Genomic DNA, 22,676 nt, shown 5'->3' with positions numbered 1-22,676 from the left:
CACATGCAAATGCACTTTTTAAAAGTCCATGGTGCAGTGAGCCCGCAATCAGAGATGTTCCCTGATGTCGACTCACAGTGCTCCCCACATCTGCCTCTAGGGATCAGACAAAGGTGCCAGGTCCAGGACCTGATGCTGTCCCCAGCCTAATCTACTGATCTGGTAGGGGATGGCTGTGTCCCAGACTCTGGGGTGCTCCATGCCAGGTCCCTATACTCAGCTGAGCATGGGGATGTCATGGGTCAGACCTGACATGCTACATATTCAATTTAAGACATGATACAAATGAGCCACAAAGATGTTACTCATATGCAGAATATCTTTGTGGCTCATTTGCTATATTATCATGCCATAAATTGGTTTTAATATGTGGCCACGTTACTATTTACGGAGTGATTAAAATCTTAATCGTGCCTTAAATGTAATGTACCAGGCAGGGCCCTCCCTCCCATATTAATAACAACATTTTCTAATTGAATATTTGAATCTTTGAACTGACTGACCAGGCTCAAAGTTAATATCAAAGACAAAATTTCCTTTTCTGCAACCTCTTTTTAATTCCTAAGTTTTGCAAACTACTTAGAGGTCTTTGAAAAATAAAACCCAAATTTACATGGCAAAAAAACATATACTTTCCATCTGTGCTTATTCTCTCTGTACACATTTTTAGAAGTCCCATGGCAGTAATATTTTCTTTCATTGAATATTCTCATAATTTGATTTGTGCGTCAGTCTGGTATTAAATCTTACCAACATACTCATTGATCCCACTGCTATAGGTTTTTCTTTCAGCTCTGGATTGTCCCTCATTTCTACTGCTGCATAAAAGGCATCCATATCAATGTGGACGATAGTGCAGCTGAGGTCACGGCTTTGTTCTAACTCCATCACAAGTTTGTCAACCTGTGCAAGCATATCAGATAAACATACACAATAATGAAAAACATTTTAGCCTGGCACGTGCACCAAAGTCCAAATCAGCATAAAAGACATGGTATATTTTTCACATACTAAGGATATGGCTATATGAATAAGGTAGCTACACAAGATAGAGAGTGAACTTATAGTTGACTGTTTGCCACCCATGCATAGGCTTCTAAGTACGAAGCAGTCTGACCCTCGATGAAAGCAGGGTAAGCTATATCTTACATTTCTTGCAGTAGTAACATGTATGTGGCCATTACCATGGAACAGCTAGTGCGCTTTAAATTCATACCCTAGCTTACTTCATAGTGATTTGTTCCCATACCCATATCCTCAGAGGAGAAAGCTTGTTTCAGCTTCAACCTGTTCTCTGGGAAAACAATATAGTGAACAGATGGCAAAAAGTAAAAACCAAGAGTCTGTTGTATTTACACATGCATACCCACATGAATACATGTATATTAACATTCTATATCAACACATACACACTTGGTTTTACTAGAGCTACTTTTTAAGGGAAAAAAAGGTTATAAGCATGTACAGTAACTGTAGTTCTTTAAATGTGTTGTACACATGTGCACTGCACTTTAGGTGAGCACATTCAGTGTACCTGAACCAGAAACTTTTGGTCAGCAATATCCTACAGGAGCAGTGCATGCACCACAAAAGCTTCATACTCCTGAGCAAGGGACAAAGACACTTTATCCAGCCATAAAGGGGCAAAACTACTTAATCTAACCAACAGGTCCTTTACAACCAAAACCCTGATGGTCCTAGGTTTTGCAAGTAACTGGGCCGAAGGGCAAGTTGTAGACTATGTAAGGAGACTGGGGTGGGCAAAACGCAGCCTGCCAGGCCATTCTATCTGACCCACAGGGCCCCTAAAAATTTAGAAAATTCATATTTATCTGCTCCTGGCTGCCTGTCATGCGGCCCTCTATGGCTTGCCAAAACCCAGTGAGTGGCCCTCCACCCGAAATAACTGCCCGCCCCTGAAGTAGATACAGTCACAACATCAAGTTTTCTTTCTTTGACTGACTATGCATATCTGTTTTTCACTTAGGTACTTTCCCAACAGTAATCTTTAGGTCAGGGCTGTCCAACTTATTTGGCCCTCTGTGCCAGATCCAGTCCATGGGGCTTCTCACAGGCCAGATACCCACCTCTGGCAGCAGGTAATAGCATGTCAGCATTGCTCCAAAACCTGCTTTTCCCCGCTACTGATGTGAGCTGCCAGCAGTGACCAAAGACACTGAATTCAATCCAAGGCAAGAGGGTGGGAGAGGGGGCAAGCAGAGGCAGCATTCACTCCCTGGGTTTAAGAGCTGCCAGAGCTGCTGCCAGAGCAGCAGCTCTGGCAGCCACACCAATAGACTCCACAGGCTGCAATTCTACCCTTTGTGGGCTGCCACTAGGACAGCTGTGCCTCACATGATGAGAACTCATTCTTCACTTAACAGATAAAGAGTGGATTATGCCCAATATTAATTGTTAAAGCCTAGGGACTTAGGTGTAACTATGCTGGTACCACATTAGGGGGAAAGAAACAGAGAGAGAGGGAGAGAGAAAGGAAATTTCAGAAGAAAAAAAACAAAAGATAAACTATCAAACTACAACTAACTAAACCAGTGACTATGGAGACCACTAGGTATTTGCACAATAAAAGGCTGCTCATAAGCAGGAGAAAACAACCAGTTCAAAGCATCCCAGGGAACTCTTGACTCTTAGCCATAGGCAGTTAAAAGGAAATAAAGGCTTATTCAGGTGTCCTTCCTTTTAAACATTTTCCTTTAGGAACCTCATAGTACACATACCACTAGAACAGGGTACTCACCTAAACTGAAACACATCTGTGTACACTCACTTGAACTCGGGTTTTGTTCCTTTCTACTCAGTTGAGCTGAGGAGACACCATTTTTGCAGCTGATCACAGTTACAATAGCCTGTAAATGCCTTGACAGATCTGCTACAGGAATCACTATTAGTAATCTGAGATATTATTTCCCCATCCCTCTGGTTCGCTCCAGTTCGTTTGCTTGAAGATTAATTTTCTTTCATGCGTGCAATGCACAGCATATTCTCCTAGATCAGGGCTGTTCAACTGACAGCCCATGGACCTCACGCAGCCTGAGAAGGGACACTGTGCAGCCCCTGGACTCCCACCTGCTCACTACTGTTACAGCTGCAACATCAGTCAGGGTTTTGGGGCTCCCCACTCCCTCCCCTGGCTTCTGTTCCATGCCTCTACCTGAGGGAGCAGGGTAGTGCAAGCATCTGTATGGTGCAGTGTCACAGACAAGCCCATAGGGAGCTAAAGGTGAGGCAGGTTGCCATGCTATGCAGGGGAACACTCACTTGTATGTGCATGGGGTGCAGTGGGGTGGGAGGGAGCACCTCTCCCCGCCATGCACATGTGGCATGCAGCCTGGGAGGGCCTGTGGCCCTAGCTAGTGTGCAGCCCTCACTAGACACTAGGTGTGCAGCCCCTACTATGTCAACCATATGGCATGAAAGTGGACAGCCCTGCTCTGGTTCATTGGATTAGGCTGGTCAGACCGGTTTGGACTCAGTTTAAAGCATAAGGTCTAAGGGGAACAGTTCAAATAATAACTTAAATTGTATTTGAAAATACTGAAAGCACTGTCATGCAATATATGGAGGAAGAGTCATTCCATTGTAATCTTCTATAAACGTTCATTAACTTGTTATTATAAAGATCCCCTAAAATTGTTAGAAGGTATTTCTCTACATTCATTTTTTTCTGATCATCTCTTAGTCTACAAATGATCAGCAGGTTATTCTCAAACTAAAAGTGCCTTCATATTGTTTGAGTTTATGCTGCCTTGCAATCCCCTAGTCACATTATTTAATCTGTAGTTTTCTTCTATCATCTTTAAACACAACTTCCTCTGTTTTCCCATGAACCATACTACTAACATGCGATGCATGATTCAGATTCACTAGTATCTGCTATCCGTATTTAAAGAAAAAGAAAAAAAAAGAAAAAGAAAGAGAAAGATAAACCTTCTTACACTAGTCACAAATGATAAAAATATTTAAAATGGTCACAAGAACTCCTTAAAAGAAACAGACTAAAATAAAAGCTTTGGGGACTGACTTCCAGGAATCATGCTTGTTCAGTACTATATTCCTTGGTAAAGCTGAAGAAAGTTGGAGTAGTTTCTCTGAGGTGAGCCAGCTGTGCATACTTAAAGAATTGTTTTTCATCTTCTCATAGGAAAAAAATACTTTGATAAGTATGGTTTCTTTTTTCTAAAATACAGGGAGAGGAAAAAAAACTGTAAAAATTTAAGTCTTAAGCAAAAGAGTTTTAAAATTCTTATTTTTTCTTGATATTTTTAGACAGATACACTGAAAAAATTCCTTGCAACTTGTCCTAAGATGCATAATAGATGCCAAAAAAATATTTTAACATCATATAAATGTAGATCATAAAGCGGGCATTTAAAAACTTAACCTGGTACTTTTTTATGTTTGCAAAACCATCTAGTAGACCGGCAAGAGACTAAGAGTGACCAGTCATACATACCCTGTGACAGGGGACAAGAGAGTTAAAATCTGAACTATAATTTACACGTATAAAAATGGCAAATTTAAACACCAGCTGTGTAATTGCTAGTAATAGTAATGAAAGTTATTAATTAATAACAGTACTGAACCAATTAATTAAAAAATCCCTATCTGAACCTCCCCATACAGAACTTCAAGCATTTATGGGAAAGATAGTTTGGCTAATCTAAATAAGTCATGGACAATTTATCAAATTGGGAACTTGCTGCATGTCATAACTGCATATAAAAACTTTTGCTGCCTAATCGACCAATATGGCATTCATGAGGCATGGAACTCCAATCTTAGCATTTAGGATTCTCAATGTAATTTATAAGGACAAATTAATGTCTTTAAAATGCTAATGGTCAATTTTAAAGGATTGCCAAAACTCTAGAAGTATACTGATGACATTAGAGATTATGTTGAGAGACTCTTCTCTGCACCATCTGGCTGCAAAGGAGACTGTCTAAAGTAAAGAAAATGAAAAATATATTAATGGTATTTTTGGTTTCTGATGCAATTGTTAAGACCCATGGCACCTGCAAGCTCTATTACATGAGCAAAACACTACAAAAAGCATACTATATTCTAGGAATCACGGATTATATTGTTACCATGTCAATTATCAACAGGATTCTGTCCAAAAAAGGGAGGAAAAATGGCTTTTTCGAAGTCCTTAGCATTTCAGCATCAGTGTAGACTGCCTCTCTGAGAACAGTTATATTCCTGGGCATAAAAAGAACTGACCCACAAAACTTTCTATGTTCTACAAAGTGGTAAGATTTAATATAGAAATAAGAATTTACAGTCTTAAACAGAAGCATGGATTTATTGGTGTCTCATTAATTCCAGACTAGTTGAGGAGAAGGGATCATGTGATGACACATTCATAGGCAACATTTGAAAGTAAGAGGTACAGAATTCGTAGAGGAGAATATAATGGAGAATGAGCACAAAGAAGCAGAGAACATGATAAACAAATGAAGCCCATTGGCAATACAAAACCGGTGTTAAAAACAACATGGGGCTAACCAGATTTTAAAGGGCCCAGGAAATGTTAGGCATTTATTTTCAGTTAGTGCCTCATTCTCCTTAAACATCTATTAAAGTACCAATGATCAATTAGCAGCATAGCGGGGAGTGGGGCGGGGTTATATTGCATATTCACATTCTTAAACAATGGGTTGTTGAGCGAAAGGACAGGATGCACTGAGAATCACTATCTGAAAGGGGAAAATGACCAGCAAGTGCAAGAGCCTGAGCATGCAGAAGGCTCAGTTTGCACTGAGGAAAAACAGGCAGAAATTACTTTAATCCTCTCTTTTACATTATCAGTTCCATTTTAAGCCTCTCACAACCCCTTATGTAACCATAGAATAACAGAACTGGAAGGGACCTGTAAGATCATCAAGTCCAGTCCCCTGCCATGGGCAGGAAGTTATTGGGCTCAGACAAGCTCAACAAGGTGCCTGTCCAGCCTCATCCTGAACACCTCCAAGGAGGGTGACTGCACCACCTCTGCTGGGAGTGTGTTCCAGACTCTGGTGACCCTTACAGAGAAAAAGTTTTTTCTTATGTCTAGCCTAAATTTACCCTCTATTAGCTTATGCCCATTGGTCCTCATCCTCCCTTGAGGTGCCTAGAGAGTTGCTCCCCTAGATCTTGGTGCTCACCCCTGACATACTTGTAGACAGCTCTCAAGTCACCTCTCAGCCTACTCTTCCTCAGAATGAACAGGCCCAGTTCCTGGACTCTCTCCCCATACAGCCTATCCTCCATGCCTTAACTGTATGGCCCTTCTTTGTACCCTCTCAAGCTTATCTATAACCTTCTTGAAGTGCAGTGCCCAGAACTCCAGCTGAGGCCTCACCAATGCTGAATAGAGAGGGAGGAACACCTCCTTCCTTGGATCTACTGGCAAAACATTGGCTGATGCACAGCAGAGTTCTACATGCCCTTCTGACAACCTCATCGCACTGTTGGCTCATGTTCATCTTCAGGTCAATTGTGGCCCCAGGTTTCATTCAAATGCTGTGCCAGCCAGTGGACCACTGCCTATCATGTAGTTATGAAGAAAGTTCTTCCTACCCAGATGAAGGACCTTGCACTTCTGCCTAAATCTCATCTGACTCCATTCCGCCCATGATTCTAGTCTGTCAAGGTTGTTCTGGATCTTTACCCTATCCTCTGATGTGCCCGTATTTCCCCACAGCTTGGTATCATCTGCAACCAGGGAGGTGATACTTCCCCTCTATAGGGCGCTGGTCAGACCGCAGTTGGAGTACTGCGTGCAATTCTGGGCGCCACACTTCAAGAAGGATGCGGATAACCTGGAGAGGGTCCAGAGAAGGGCAACTCGTATGGTCAAGGGCCTGCAGACCAAGCCCTACGAGGAGAGACTAGAGAAACTGGACCTTTTCAGCCTCCGCAAGAGAAGGTTGAGAGGCGACCTTGTGGCTGCCTATAAGTTCATCACGGGGGCACAGAAGGGAATTGGTGAGTATTTATTCACCAAGGCGCCCCCGGGGGTTACAAGAAACAATGGCCACAAGCTAGCAGAGAGCAGATTTAGACTGGACATTAGGAAGAACTTCTTCACAGTTCGAGTGGCCAAGGTCTGGAACGGGCTCCCAAGGGAGGTGGTGCTCTCCCCTACCCTGGGGGTCTTCAAGAGGAGGTTAGATGAGTATCTAGCTGGGGTCATCTAGACCCAGCACTCTTTCCTGCTTATGCAGGGGGTCGGACTCGATGATCTATTGAGGTCGCTTCCGACCCTAACATCTATGAATCTATGAATCTATGACCTGAATCAGAATTAATTAGTGAAGCTTAACCTTAACGCCTACAGTCAAGGTTGCTCAACAATTCTCAGTTTAAGACCCTGTTGCTGGTTGCTTATCATTTTGACAATCCGGACTTGAAGTTCAGTGCTGCAAACTTTCCTCAGGTTGAACATTTTTCTGAAAGCTCCAGTTAGAACTGTTTAGCCTTGGGGTGGCCAACCTGTGGCACATGTGGCAGCCTCTGGGGTGGCAGAGCGCAGACTGGGCAGGGGACAGGTAGCAGAGGGGCAAACAGGACAGGAAGCAGAAACCAGAGCAACAAATCAGGCAGGAGAAGGGGACTGGAGTAGTACTTGGGGAAGCTGCAGGGATAATTTATGGCACACCTGCTAAAAAGCTTGCCCCCCATTGGGTTTAGCCATTTCAAAGAAGAACCTTAAAAAAAAGAAGCTCCCCACCTTTATGTTAAAAAACTGTCTTAGGACCATTTTTCTAAGAAGCACTTATGCACTAATGCTTGTTCCAAAGTTTGGCAGGAAGGTCACTTTTCACTGGCCCTAAAAACATTTTCTGCTCAGTTCTGGCCAGGTTACAAGCTTTTGAAAAACTGCCATTTACACATACCAGTAAAGGCTAGTTTGAGTTTAACAGCTAAATTCTCCAAAGATTCTAGCTACAGTGTGCTCTAGTTAAGTGATGCAGGAGCTGAGTTTTGTGATTGCTGCTCCTGGTTGCTCTTAATCCAGAGGCTGGAAGGGGGAACAGGAAGAGTGTCACTCCCATGTTTTCAATAGCTCCCTTGCTGGCAATCAGGCAGGATAGCAGAGGGAGGAAACGGCCTGACTGGAGTGCAAAGAAAACAACAGCCCAGGAAAAGGTAGATAGAAGACTTTGACAAGGAACCTAGGGTGTGAGGAAGTGGGGGTAGGAAGACTTATCTGTACTGGGAACTCCCAGTGGAAGACAAATTGTTTGGGCAATGAGACTGGGACTGAGATGAGGAGCTTGGGGGCAGAGGGAGTAGAAGCAAGGATTGCTTAGTTGGGAGTTTACAACAAGGAGCCAAGAGTCAACTAACAGAAGTTTCTAAATCACAGGACTTGGTTCTCATGGGGAACTTTTAATTATCAGGACATCTGCTAGGAGGAAAACACAGCAGTGCACAAGCAGTCCACCAAATTCTTGGAGTGTGTTGGGGATAACTTTTTGATGCAGATGACACAGAGAGCAACTGGAGAGGTGGAGGGGGAGCTCTTCTCAACTTGCTGCTCACAAACAGGGAGGAATTGGTTAAGAATGTAAAGATGAAAGGTAACTTGAGTGATAGTGATCATGAAATGATTGAGTTCAATATCCTAAAGTGGGGTGAAGGAAGGAGAGCAGCAAAATAAAGACACTGGACTTCAGAAAAGCAGACTAATAAAGTGAGGGAACTAGTGAGCAGGATCCCATGGAAGGCAAGTCTAAGGGGAAATCTTTTTATTAGCAACTTGGATGAAAGGGTGAAAGCCACCCTGCTCAAATTCGCTCACAACACCAAGATCTCGGGCGAGGTCGGCACATTAGAAGGGAGGGACAGGATACAGCTGGACCTGGACAGGTTACAGAGGTGGGTGAATGAGAAAAGGATGGGATTCAATGCTGACAAGTGCAGGATACTGCACTTGGGCAGTAAGAACCAGCAGCATACCTATAGGCTGGGGAACTCCCTTCTCGAAAGCAAGTGAAAACAGTAAATTGCAACGACAAATAGCCACACAGAGGTTACGTACATACTGGGAAATTATGGTGTGTTGAGAACTATGTCGGGTAACACATTAGCTGACACATTTTTAATCATGATTTTGTGGCTACAGTGTACATAGAGGCTGGGGAACTCCCTTCTCAAAAGCACAGTGGCAGAAAGAGATCTTGGAGTCGTTATCAATTCCAAACTGAACATGGGCCGCCAATGTAAGGATGCAGTCAGGAAGGCCAACCACACCTTGTCGTGCATCCACAGATACATCACAAGCAGGGCCAAGGAGGTGATTCTCCCCCTCTATGCAACACTGGTCAGGCCACAATTGGAATACTGCATCCAGTTCTGGGCGCTGCACTTTAGGAGAGATGTGGCCAGCACTGAGATGGTCCAGAGGAGGGCCACTCGCATGATCCGGGGACAGCAGGGCAGACCCTATGAGGAGAGGCTACGGGACCTGAACCTGTTCAGCCTTCACAAGAGAAGGCTGAGAGGGGACCTGGTGGCTGTTTACAAACTTACTGAGGGGGACCAGCAGGGAATGGGAGAGACCCTGTTCACCTGTGCACCTCCTGGAGTAACAAGGAATAACAGCCATAAGTTGTTTGAGAGTAGGTTCAGGCTGGACGTTAGAAGACACTATTTCACAGTAAGGGAAGCTAGGATCTGGAACCAACTTCCAAGGGAAGTGATGCTGGCTCCTACCTTGGGGGTTTTTAAGAGGAGGCTTGACAATTACCTACCTGGGGTCATATAAGCCCAGTATTCTCTCCTGCCCAGGGCAGGGGGTCAGACTTGATGATCTACTAAGGTCCCTTCCGACCCTACATCTATGAATCTACGAAACCCATGAGAATTGGTTGTACTTGAAGGAGGACCTTTTAAGGCAAAGGAAAAAGCTATCCCAATAAGATAGAAGACTAGGAAGTGCAATAAGAAACTAGCCTGATTAAACAGCAACAGTCGAAACTCAAAAAGGAATCCTGCAGGAAGTAGAAACTTCATGATATTACTTGGGATGAGTATATAACACAGGCATGGAGGGAGAATATTAGGAAGGCCAAGGCAAGATTTGAGATGCAACTGGCAGGGGACATAAAAGGCAATAAAAAGGGTTTCTACAAACAGAGAGATGTAGTTAGCCATGTTAGTCTGAACTCAAACAGAAGGCAGGGTTGTGCACCTCACAGACTAAGTAGAGCTAGCTATAGCACAAGCTTTCATGAGTTGAGTTCACTTCATCAGATGTTGTGAAAGGACATGGACAATCCAGTATATAAAATGGAAAGAGTGATTTGAATACAAAGGTAGAAAAGACAGGGGAAAGGGGTAATGTTGGGAGAAGCAACAAGCAAAGAACCCACAAACTGGATTGTGTTAATTATGGTTTAAACTATTTGTCCTACCTGTTCCTGAAAATTTCCAGGGATGGAGCAGGGGCTAATTTTTTTTATCCCCTTACCTGGATTAGTTTTTGTGACCCCTTTATTCCTATGAAGGGGCAGCCCCGTGCTGCCCGTGGGGGAGGGAGAGCTGGGCTCCGGGCTACACTCCGCTACAGCAGCTACTGCCTCCTACAGGCAGTAGCTGGGGCTCTGCCGCTGCTGTGGGGGTGAAAGGGCTATGGACCTGTGTCCCTGGCCCCATAGCTCTGGCAGCTAGGGGCCCCCTCTGGCTCCCAGCTGGAAGGATAGGGGGCTGTGGGTGGGGAGTGAGGGGCACCAACAGGGCCAAGGGGCTGTGGGTGGGGAGTGATGGATTTTGGCATTTTAAATCAGAGAATCTGTGATCTTTAATGGGAGAAAACCAGGATCCCCAGTGATCAGGACCAGCCAGCACAGTCACCAAAAGAAACTCATAGCTGACCAAATGATTTCCTTCTATGATAAGGTGACAGGCTCTGTGGTGGGGAGAGGGCAATGGATGTGAAATGCCTTCATTTTAGCAAGGCTTTTGACATGGTCTCCCACAACATTCTCATTAACAACCTAAAGAAATACAGACTAGACTAGGGGTGGACAATTATTTCATCTGGAGGGTCACTTAACAACTTTTGGTGAGCTGTCAAGGGCTGCATAGTTCCGCCCCTTGGCAGGTGTCCCTGCCATTTTGGGACCAAAGTCCCACCCCTGGAAGTATTCTTTTTGGGAAAGGGGTTTTGCAATCTTGGAACCAGAAAAAAAACCAAATCAGATACCAAAAATTAAACATCTACTATAACATATTTTAATTTTATGTCAAAAACAAATTTGTATTTTACTTTTTTTTTTTTTACTTTCCCCTTATTTGCATGTGTTTGTATCATGTATATAGAGGCGATTGCATAATAGCTCAAAATAAAGTCTTAGTCATCTATATTGTGTGGGTGGAGTGTGTGTGCAGTGTGTTTGGGGGGTGGGCATGGGGTATGTGTGTGTGGGATTTTGGGGGGTGGATTTGTGAAGGGGTGTGGGGTTTATGGGGGGTTATGGGTGTGTGTGGGTGGGTGTGGGGTTTGTGGGGCTGTGAGTAAGGAAGTGTGTGTGGGGTATGTGGGTGGGTATGGGTCCTCTCATCACATGCCCCACCCCCATGGCACACAGCCCCCACCAGCAACAGCAGCAACAGGCAGTGGGCCCTCAGGGCACTCATTGCCCATAGCATGCAAAGCCCCCTGGCAGTAGGCAGCTCTGGCTGAGTCCCAGGACCTATACATGGCAGATAGAGCTAGCCCAGTTGGGCCTGCAGGTGCACATCTTCAAACCAAACCAGGCTGGTTCCATCAGGGCGGGCTGGGCTAGCTCCGTGCCTCCATGTTGGGCTTCCAGCAGTCCAGTGGGGAGTTGCATGTCAAGGCATGGAACCATCCTGGCCTGGCCCAGCTGGAGCCCAACATGCCAGCACTCTGTGCCAGCATGTGGGGCTCTCAGCACTGCAGCTGGGACCACGTGCTGCCAGGCCAGACCAGGCCTGCTCCATGATTCCACATGGGGCTCCTGGCACTGCAGGCAGGAGCTCCTCTACTCACTCACCAGCTGTCCAGTCGCATGCCATCACACTCTTTGTCTCCATGTCGGGCTCCCAGCTGGATGCCAGGAGCCCCACAGAAGTGGAGTCACAAAGCCTGCCCAGTCTGATAGCAACCTCTGAAAGCCCGCACCTCCCACCAGCTTTCAAAGGGGCAGCCAGGGACCACTAATAAATGTTTTTTATTAAGGGAAGCAAGACTTATGAGCTAAAAGAACTAGGGTTATTTATTCTGGAGAAGAGAAGACTCAAGGAGGATTTGATAACAGCCTTGAAATACCTAAAGGGTGATTACACAGAGGATGGAGATGGGCTTTTCTCTGTGGCCACAGGAGACAGTGTTAGGAGAAATGGCCTCAAGCTTCAGCAGAGGGAATTTAGGTTGGTGGTTAGGAGGAATTTTCTGAGGGTGGTCACATGTTGGAACAGGCTACCTAGAGAAGTTGTGGAATCTCCATCCCTGGAAATTTTCCAGAACAGGTAGGACAAATAGTTGGTATGGTTTAGTCAGGGACAATTCTGCCTTGAACAGGGGGCTGGAGTAGATGACCGTATGAGGTCACTTCCAGCCCTACTTTCCAAAATTGTTCCTAAATTATGAGGAAATAGGAGAGAATGAGATTAAAGACTGTGGGATGAAGAAAGATAGGATTTGGACAGGATGGGGGCATACAGCCCATGTGACAAGTGGCTGAGGGGCCTGTGGCCCATAACCACTCAGAAGTTGAACAGCCCTGCTGTAATGGAAAGGAAAAATAATAATGCATTTATACAAAGAAACATATTTAAGTTGCACAGGAAAACAATTCTGTCCTTTCCTAACTTTTTAATGCCTTACTTTAACCACCTTAACAATTTTATTTTAACTCTGATTCTGTATGCAACACCATCAAGGTTCTTATAACATCATCAATCACTAAAGTATCATAAGCAGGCAATGTTCTTTGCGTAGATGTGATATCTTTTATTAGATCAACTGAGTAGTTGGAAAAAAGTTCTTAGCAACCAAGAACCCATCACTATACAGTATCTGAATACTTATGCAGAGGTGTTTCTCATGGACAAGAAAAGCATCCTCACACAACCCCACCAAAACTGGGTGTGCATGCATACAGCTCAGTAAAAGGAAACCATCTTTATACTGCAGAACATGCATCTATGTCCAGTTTATTCGCAAGTTTCAGTCAGATTATCTGTAAAACTTTTAAAGACTTGGATGACACTATTATCTTAGTTAACACTCCATAATAGATACACCACCTGCAGAAATAAAATAATGTTTTCCCCATCTTGATAAACCATCTAATAGCCTACATGCATGAACCAGGAAGTTGTTTTAAAAAGGAGAAGCAAGTTGTTTAAATTAAAAAACTGCTATGATACTTAAGAAAGTAAATGAACAGATTGCATAAAACTTCACCATAAGCAATGGATTTAATATTATTGATTGATTAGTTGTTTTCAGGATTGGGAAAGAAGAGTCGATTTAATTCCCTTTTGTTCATATAAGAAACACTTCACATGAGATTATTTTTATATGTATTTTAATATTCTTTTTTGTAACTAAACATATATTTATATAATCAAAGCAATCTCTGGGTTTTTTCCTGAAAAGCTCTTCTCAATTTATAAATGGAACTAGGCAGATAACACCTTCAGGACCATTTTAAAAAAGTAGGACAGACATCATTAAATCACACCCCCAAACCAATTATTTTTCCTCCATTCTAAAAACTGTAAAGTTGATTGGTACCTGGAGCTGTGCTTTCAAGAGCTGCTGGCTGGTAATTTTATCTTTCAGCTGCATCATTTTTTCAATGCGTTGGTTAACTTGTTGATCTTTTTTAAGCTCATTTTCATAAAATCTGGAACCCTACCCAAAAGAAAAGAGATAGATTTTTAAATTAATTTCTCTCTAGAATTAGTAAACTATAAAAGAAGACATTATTTATCTACACAGATCTCATTTATATTAGAAATACAGCTGTAATAAAATGAAAGTAATTTTATCTGAGAAGCAAATTCAGCCTCATCATATTTTAAATTCTAGATATTTTAAGGATTACTTAATAATATCACATCAGTACATGTTTTGGATTTTCAAATAATCAGGTACACTTAAAAAAAATAATGATGGTCTGTAATTCACATATTCAACATACATAAAGTTAATAGTCTTCTGTCCCTCCTCAAAGTTTACTGTATTTTTCAGGAAATTTGTTAGACTCAGAAGTGGAAGGAACTCATCCCAGAGTGTTAGACTAAAATTCAGAAATAAACACATACACACAAAGCAGAAATAACCCCAAAAAACTGTACCCTCTGCACTGTTTTCTTTTGTGTATTAGAGGACACTGGGCACATCTATATGTGCACCGGACTGCACAGTTGCTACTGTGCATTCATTTAGTACTTCCTTAAGTACTGCATTACTGTGCAGACCAGGTCATTTCCAATGCTACTGCACTAGCGTTGGCCTCACAGATTGTGCCTGCTGGCACTACGACAACGTAGCATCTCGTGTAGATGCACCCACTGAGTAAAACATTTTTACTTTACATGACCAGCACTTCCTCACAGGTCCACATAGGTTCGTCGAGGGAAAAAACGATACTATTATATAAATCGGCATTATATATGGAATACAGCTTTATCTAGAGCCATACATGTGCTACTGATCACAAAAAAATATTGCAGATTTAGAAACTGCTCAGAAGACCAGTTATGAGAATGGTTAGGGGCATAGAAAAATCTCTCAAATGAAAAGAAAATGAAAAGACCAAGATTCCTTATCTTAGAAAGGAAATGAGTAAAACGGGGTTATAATAAAGGTATTTATAGTAGCCAATAATGATACAGAGAAAAATAGTTACAGAGTACAGATGTTATTAGTCTCCTAGCACAAGAATATGGGGACATATAAACTGAAAGATATACCATGCAATACTGATGAAACAAAACACTTCTTTACACAATATATGGAACCGATTGTTCATGGAGATTGCTGAAGTAAAGAATTTAGCCAAGGATGACACTGATTTCTAACTAGTAGAGATTGAGGGAAACTGCATCCAAATACAAGGGATATCACCTCTCCTTTCTATAAGCAAACGCTATTGTGGCGATGAAGAAAGAAGAGTCCCATGCTCTCTCTTCTGTGTTAGTTGTATATTTTTTCACTGTTTAAGTCTGGATTCTCCTTTATTGCTCTTACAGTACCTCACAATGTAACACAAAGCAGTGAATGATTTTGGAAAGGTTTTTGGACAAAATGAAAGGGAAAAGAATCTTGGGAGAACGTTTCAGACTTCCATGCAAGCTGGTTATGGGGGCACAACTCCATACCACCATCACTGCGCCTCATCTTGGCAGCCATGGCAGCACAGCACTCCAGGTAGTGGTGGCAGCAGCAGCACCAAGCCACCCCACCCCACTCTATCTTCCTGCTCAGTCCTGCCCACTGGGCCCTCCTGCACTGGGTCCCATCTGCTGGGCTGTAGAGGCAGCTCCTGCCAAGTGCTGACTGGGCCAGACTGCAGCCCCCTGCAGACCCACTGTGGGCACAAAAATCTAGGGGGGCATGTGGCCCCCAATTTCCCCCCAACGCATCGCCTATGCAGTCATCTATGCCCCCCCGTCCTACACACACCCTCCCCCACACACTGGATGGGCTGGGGCCTGGGGGCAGTGGGTTAGGAATGAGGGGCACCAGAGGGGATTGGAGGAGTGGCGGGGCTGTGGGTCAGGAATAAGGGGCACTGGCAGGGCCGGGTGGCTGTAGCTTGAGAGTGAGGGGCACCAGCAGGGATGTGGGTTGGGAGTGAGGGGCAATGGCATAAGCAGGGGCAGGGTACTGGTATATCAGGACTCCTTAGTGCCACAAAGCAGAAGGGGGTAAGGAAGGACAGAACAAAGAGGGAAGAGCTCTGATTTTCCATGGTAAGAAAAACAAAATCAAACACCAAAATATAAAGGTATTTAGAATTTATTTTATAATGACTGAGACACTGGTAGGCTTCCAAATTGCTTTGAAATTGTAAATATATCACTAACATTGTGTTCAACTGAGAGAGAGAGAGACAGACACACACACACAAACACACACGTGGTGTTTCATTTTAATAATGGAAAAATGTGGATCTTGGGGGGGTTTACTCAGAGAATTTTGGATTTTTTAACGGAGAAAACCAGGATCCCTGGTAATTATACAGAAATTATTTCCACAAATGGGCAATAGCACATCTCTTAAAAGGAGTCATGTCTTCAAGAAACAATAAAAAGATGGATCAAATGCATGACAAACAAAAATATTGGTTTCAAGCAAATATTTTTTGTACAGTGAAAGGAATAGCAATACATAAAACAATATCTAAAGCAACAGTTTTTTAAGGTTTTCAATAAAGTATTTTTTCCATAAAGTAACAACCAATGTAAGGCTACCTTGACCACTATTGTTAAAAAGGAATGTGACGGTTAGATAATTAAGAGTTGTCCCTGAAGAGTCATCCCCAGACTAGTCCATGAAAAGAAGAGTCTCTGAAAACAAAAACAAGGATTTATCGCCTCGTGCAACTGCTCCCTGCCCAGCTCCCCAGCATCTCCTGCCAACCCAGGGCTCCAACCATGCTTCATATCCATCCCTCCAAGGTCTGAGGGGCATTATGCCATATCCCCCTTTAGTAAATCCCAGATCTGCCTGTGAATATACCAGAGGCTATTTCACTTTGAGGGTCCTATAAGTACAGAGGAGTCTAAAAACAGTTACAGAATCCAATTTTTCTAGCAGATTCCACATCAGTTTGGGGGAAGGTAATGTATTGTGTACCCAATATGCATATCCTTGGAGAAAGCTGCAAGATGGCTCCCTTTATACAGGCAAAATACAATACTTTATACAAGCAGAAACAACAAGTAAAATACAAAGAAACTTATCTATAGCTAACACTAATGAAAGGTTATATAAACAAACCTTGGTGGCCTCCATTATGATTTTGTTGATTTTTTCTTTATCCAGTCCCTGCATTCCAGCTTTATTATCATTGAGGCCTACTCGAAGCAGAAACCCATTATCAGAAGAGACATCACCACTTTCCTTTGTGCTGTCCATAGTGCAATCCAGAGAGCACTTTCTCCAATTTCAACGCCTGAAAAAGAACAAGTTCCAGACGTTTTTCAAAATTCCAGCTGATGATTAATATCATTCCACAAATTACTTCCCATTTCATTATATGCATCACATTTGCATTCCTAATATGTTTTCTTCAAAGTAGCTCAGCTCCACATACTCACCTCAGATTATTGCTAGCATTTGGTTGCCTAGTTTTCTTACAAGAATCTAAAAGATAGCACCCATACAAAAAGTATAGATGCCCTGACAACTGCAGGTAAAGTCCCTTGTGCAAGCATAATGCATTGGGTTTACAGCTGTGCAGTGGCTTTTATTGTAACTAGTTATTACAGACTCACTGAAAATAAGAAATGAAATTGGCACTGCCAACCAGCAGGTTACATTTCATAGATTTCATAGACATTTGAGCTGGAAGGGACCCCGGAGGATCGAGTCCAGCCCCCTGCCACAGGGGCAGGAAGTCAGCAGGGATCATAGGATCCCAGCAAGATAAGCATCCAAATGTGTCTTAAGGCGTTCAAAGTGGGTGCTTGAACCGCTTCCGGCGACAGTGTATTCCAAACCTTGGGAGCTTGGACAGTAAAGAAGTTCTTCCTTATGTCCAGCCTAAATCAGTCGCGGCGGAGTTTGCGACCGTTTGATCTTGTCATCCCTTGGGGCGCTCTGGTGAATAGACATTCCCCCAGATCCTGATGAGCACCCCTGATAAATTTATAGGTGGCCACCAGATCACCCCTGAGCCTGCGCTTTTCTAGGCTGAAGAGTCCCATGGCTCTCAGCCTCTCATCATAAGGTCTGTTTTCTTGACCTCTGATCATTAAAGAATTCCAACAAATAACAGATTCATACATTTCATGTTGACCATCTAGCCCAGGGGTATCAAAGATCTGGCCTGTGAACAGGGCATGTTGTGCCCTCACTCAGTCTGGTGAGGGTACAACATGCAGTCCACACCCCAGACTAGTCCTGTACTCTGCATGTATTACATGCTCTGGATCAGTCCCACATGCTGCTGGGTCCAAGGACGGGGCTGGGGCCAGCGCATGTCTGATAAGCAGCACACATGGCTGGTCCAGAGCACATGCTGCATGTGGTGTCCCCACCAGACTAGCCCTGAGGCTGGATCCAGCATGAGGGGCCAGTCTGTGGACCTGATCCAGCCCTCAGACTGGCCTAATGCCTCTCCTTCGTCCAGCCTACACAGCCAGATGACTTGGACACCCCTAATCTAGCTGAATTTTCTGCACAGTGCAAACCATAAAACTTCACCTAGTAATATCTTCTAGGGCTGTGCGAAATTTCACTGTCCGTTTCGTTCCGACACAAAACAAAGGCTGTTGAAATAGCCTCAAAACAAAATGAGGCTAGTCAAAACGCTCTGACCGTCAAAACATTTCGACCATAGACTGGGGATGGGAAGTCAGTCCAGCTGGGTTAACTTCCCATCCCCAGTGCAAGATCTGGCAGGGGACGGGGGCCCAGCTGGGTTGACTCACCATATGCCATCCCCCATGCTAGATCGCGCCAGGGCAGGACACAGCTCAGCTGGGCTGCCTCGCCACCCCCAACACAATCTAGCATGGTGGATGGGAAGTCAGCTCAGCTGTGCTGACTCCCGGATCCCGGCCTGATCTAGTGCTGGGGATGGGAAGTCAGCCCAGCTTGGTTGACTTCCCATTCCCAGCAAAACTTTGAAATAGCATCGAAACAGCCTTTCTGTTTTGATGGAACAGAATGGAACAACTGTTTTGTATTGAAATGAAATTAGAAAAGGAACACTGTTCCGTTGAACCATCGAAACCCAAGGCAAAATGGAACAGTGCCATTTGGCACAGCCCTAATATCTTCTGCAAGCCAATAAAATCTGCTGGAGCGCTAACATTTCTTTTTTAAAAAGATATGCAGACTTGACTTGCACACCTCAAGTGATGGAGACTCTACCATGTTACTAAGTAAGTTTTTGTATTGATTATCATTAAAAAATTGCACCTCGTTTCTTACCCAAATTTGTCTAGCTTCAGTACCCAATCACTAAACCTTTTTACTTGATTAAAGAGTCATCTCATATCAGTTATTTCCTAGCCTTAAAAGCACTTGTAGCCTATGACCAAATTACCTCTTTGGGTTCTCTTGGTGAAAGTAAACAGGTTGAGCCTCTTTTTCTCTCTCTCACTATATGGCATGTTTCCCAGATCTCAAGTTATTATTCAACAGAATGAGAATGAAATGCTGCCCAGGCTACTGTTGAGTGACCTTGCACTCTCCTTTTTGAAGGGTTAGCACAAACAAAGAAAGCCCTCTGAACAATGACACAGAGTAAATAAGAGAATATGTATTTATTATGAAAAGAGGGTACAGTTGCAGCTCATCCCCACCCACAGCTGCTGACTCAAAAACTTTCAAACTTCTCCCCTATGCAGGAAGCAGACACACTCTCCAAATTTCCTTCTGCAGCTACTTCCTGAGTTACGGGTCCTTCCTATTTGGGACAAGCCCCACCCTTCAGGGGCAATCTATGAATGTGCAACAGTTGCAGACCCATCCGGTATAAGTCACTTCATTACATGACAGTGGAAATCATATAAATTTAGGTGTTGGAACTTCCCTAATAAAACACACATTTGTACAGTAGTTTCAACAAAGGAGCTTCTAAATTACTCAGAAAATGAATATGCCATGGCCTAAGCCAGAGATGTTTGTTTCCCCTATTTTTCAGAAGAATGCCAGTGTTCCATTTTGCTGAACTAATTTTCCCCCTGTAAAGCAGATGACTACTTGCAATCTTATATTAGAGAAAGCTTTTTTGTCTAAATTTAAAGTTCAGTCTGACAAAAAGTACTCTAAGTTCTATCCAGTTCATTATTTATGCCATTTTTTTTAAGAGAGCCAAATCCAGCTAAGTGATATTTTGTATGCTTTTTGGCTTTGGCCTGTTGGACTTCTAACAAAGAGATCAGAAGAATAACATCTTGGCTACTCTAAGGCTAGATGGCAACGGAGGATGCCATACAGATCCAAGTCAACCATTATTCTGAAGCATGCTTTCCACCTATGATGGTGTGACTTGCCAGTGTATTTGAGAACTAGACACTCAGCAAACCCTAACAGAGCAGCTGGGCCTCACAATTCAGACGAATAGGGATCCTTCCCATGCTTGAGTGACTGCTCCAAATGCCATGCAAAATTTACTAGAACTTCCCCTTCCAGTCATCCTAACAGCAGCTGCAACAGGGAATGTTGCAATCTAGAAAACCTAGTGATAATAGACATAGGCAGAAATATAATACCTTTCAGGCTAGGGACAGGCATTCAGTTCCAGGACTCCATGTTTCCAGGAAATTTGCACTACTGGAAAATGCGGTAAGAAGCAGGGGCATACAGGTGTTTCAGCGCCCTGCCAAGAGAGCTACACACTCACCTCAAAAATGAGCTCTCTAGCTAGGGGGCAACAGGGAGATGCTCCTTTTCTACCCTGCCCAGGCCCCTGTGGCAGACTGGGTGTTTCCAGCCAGTATCACATGGGCATCAGCTGGAGGTAACAGCAGAGGAGAGACAGCCCTCCCTGCCCCTGCTCCCCTGTGCCAGCAAACTGGAGCTCTGCTTGCAGGTCTGGCACAGACTGTCCTAGGGCAGCAATTGGAGGCTTTGCTTCAATAGTTTTCTACAGCTATTGTAATTGTATATTACAATAGCTGTAGAAAACTTCCCAGAGCAGTATAGTTGCTCTTTGAAAGAGCTAGCAGTTTGTGACAGAAGCAGTTTCTTTCTGTATAAACTGCTGAAATGCTTGTATGCTTGCTCTCTGTGGCCAGAAAACAGGTTTTTTTCTGGCACAAAGGTAATGTCTATAGCTTAAGTCAGTGTAGATGCCCATCATGCCTCTCAGTATCCTGCCCATATTCTGGGTCTTTTGTCCTCCTTTGTTTCCTTCACACTGCCTATAATTGAATACCTACCTCACTGTTACCTTCCTTCTACCAGTCTACCACTCAGTTGGTCTAATAAATGATATCACATTTACCCAAACAACCTTGCCTTCTACCATTGTAGTCTTTGCAGGTCCTTTTGTTTTGTTCTCAATGTTTGGAAAGATCTCCCAATCTCAGTGTATCATGCTCTAACTTCCTCATTCAAATAATTCCCCCCCAAAATCAGTTTTATTGCACAAGTTTCAAACAGCAACTCCCATCAGTCAAGTGTTTTATCTCAACATTACACAACCAGCGAGGAGCGTGAAGATGTTGATGATGATTATGCTTAGGGTTATAGTGGATCACAAGCTAAATATGACTCAACACTGTAATGCTGTTGGAAGAAAAAAACTAATAGCATAATAAGATGTATTAAGTCGAACATCACGTGTGTTGCAAGGAGTAACTCTTCTTCTGGCAAGGCCTCCTCTAGGGTAACGCATCTAGTTCTGGGCACTGTGCTTTGAGAAATGTGGACAAACTGAAGAGATCAGAGGAGACCAACAACAACTATCAGAGATTTCGAAAATATGAAATATGGGGGAAAAGGTTGGAAGAACGAGGACCATTTCATTTGAAGAAAAGATAATTGAGGGGGATTTGGTAACAGTCTTTAAACAGAAAAAGGGTTGTTTTAAGTGCCTGGCAGACAGTTACTCTGTGTCAATAGGGACAGGACAAGAAATAATGGGCTGAAACAAGCAAGATTTAGCTGTTAGGAAGAGCTTCCTAACAATGAGAGAAAGTACAAGAATACACTATCTGAAAAGGCTAGGGATTCTCCATCACTGAATGCTTCTAACTGTAAATTAGATAAATGTTTGTTTGAAATGATTTAACCAGTGGTGCTCAATCTTTTCTCCCTGACCCATGTGCCCAGCAGATCAGAAACATGCTTGCCCTGACCTGCGCGCACAGTAGACCAGGCCTATACTCAACCCACACACCCAAACTAGTATGCAAGTCTGCATTATCCAGCCCACAAGGCTTCCCATGAATCCACAAATTTGGCAGCAGGGGAGCAGCAATTAATGCTGCCACTGTTCCCCACCCTTCCCTGCCAAAATTTTGGGCAGGGGGGAGCCTGGGAGTTGAGCGCCCCTGGTTTAGACCAGAGTGTCAAAGATATGGCCCATAGGTTGGATCCAGCCCATGAAGCCCCATCATCTGGACGATGGTGCTGCTTGTGGGTCTTGGACTGGACTCCTGCATGCTGCATTGCTGCACACCTTGAACTGGCCCTGCACGCTGTGTGCAACACATGCCAGCCTACTATATGCGGGAGTGGAGTCGGCATGTGTGCTGCATGCAGTACGCAGGGTTGGTCCAGGATGCATGCTGCATGTGACGCCCACACCAGCTCTGCACGCTGAATCCGATGCACACAGGTTCAGTCCGTGGGCCCAACCCAGCCTGCAGCGCCTATTGAGTGTGATACCTCTTGTTTAGACAGCGGTCATGCTGCCTTGAGTGGGGGTAGGACTAGATGGTCTTTTCCAGCCCTGTTTTTTGAGAACTCTCTGAAAAGAACCAACAACAAAACGACACCA

The 22,676-nt window shown here is 43.7% G+C and overlaps 1 protein-coding gene across 3 annotated transcripts in view; it reads right to left on the bottom strand.

The window, feature by feature from the left end:
- POLK (DNA polymerase kappa) overlaps positions 1 to 22,676 on the bottom strand; it is a 64,825-nt gene that overhangs the window by 27,231 nt on the left and 14,918 nt on the right. For all 3 annotated transcript variants that reach the window (XM_019482430.2, XM_006271955.4, XM_019482425.2), the window contains exons 2-4: positions 16,997 to 17,171; positions 13,781 to 13,900; positions 751 to 903 (exon numbers count right to left, since the gene is read on the bottom strand). In XM_019482430.2, coding sequence (XP_019337975.1) covers positions 751 to 903; positions 13,781 to 13,900; positions 16,997 to 17,134 — 411 coding nt within the window. In that variant the 5' untranslated portion in view covers positions 17,135 to 17,171. The remainder of the gene's footprint in view (positions 1 to 750; positions 904 to 13,780; positions 13,901 to 16,996; positions 17,172 to 22,676) is intronic.

This window comes from Alligator mississippiensis, chromosome 3 (assembly GCF_030867095.1).
Source record: "Alligator mississippiensis isolate rAllMis1 chromosome 3, rAllMis1, whole genome shotgun sequence".
NCBI classification, from domain to species: Eukaryota; Metazoa; Chordata; order Crocodylia; family Alligatoridae; genus Alligator; species Alligator mississippiensis.
The sequence above is the reverse complement of the archived record's forward strand: the minus strand, read 5'-3'. Positions and strand labels throughout refer to the sequence as shown.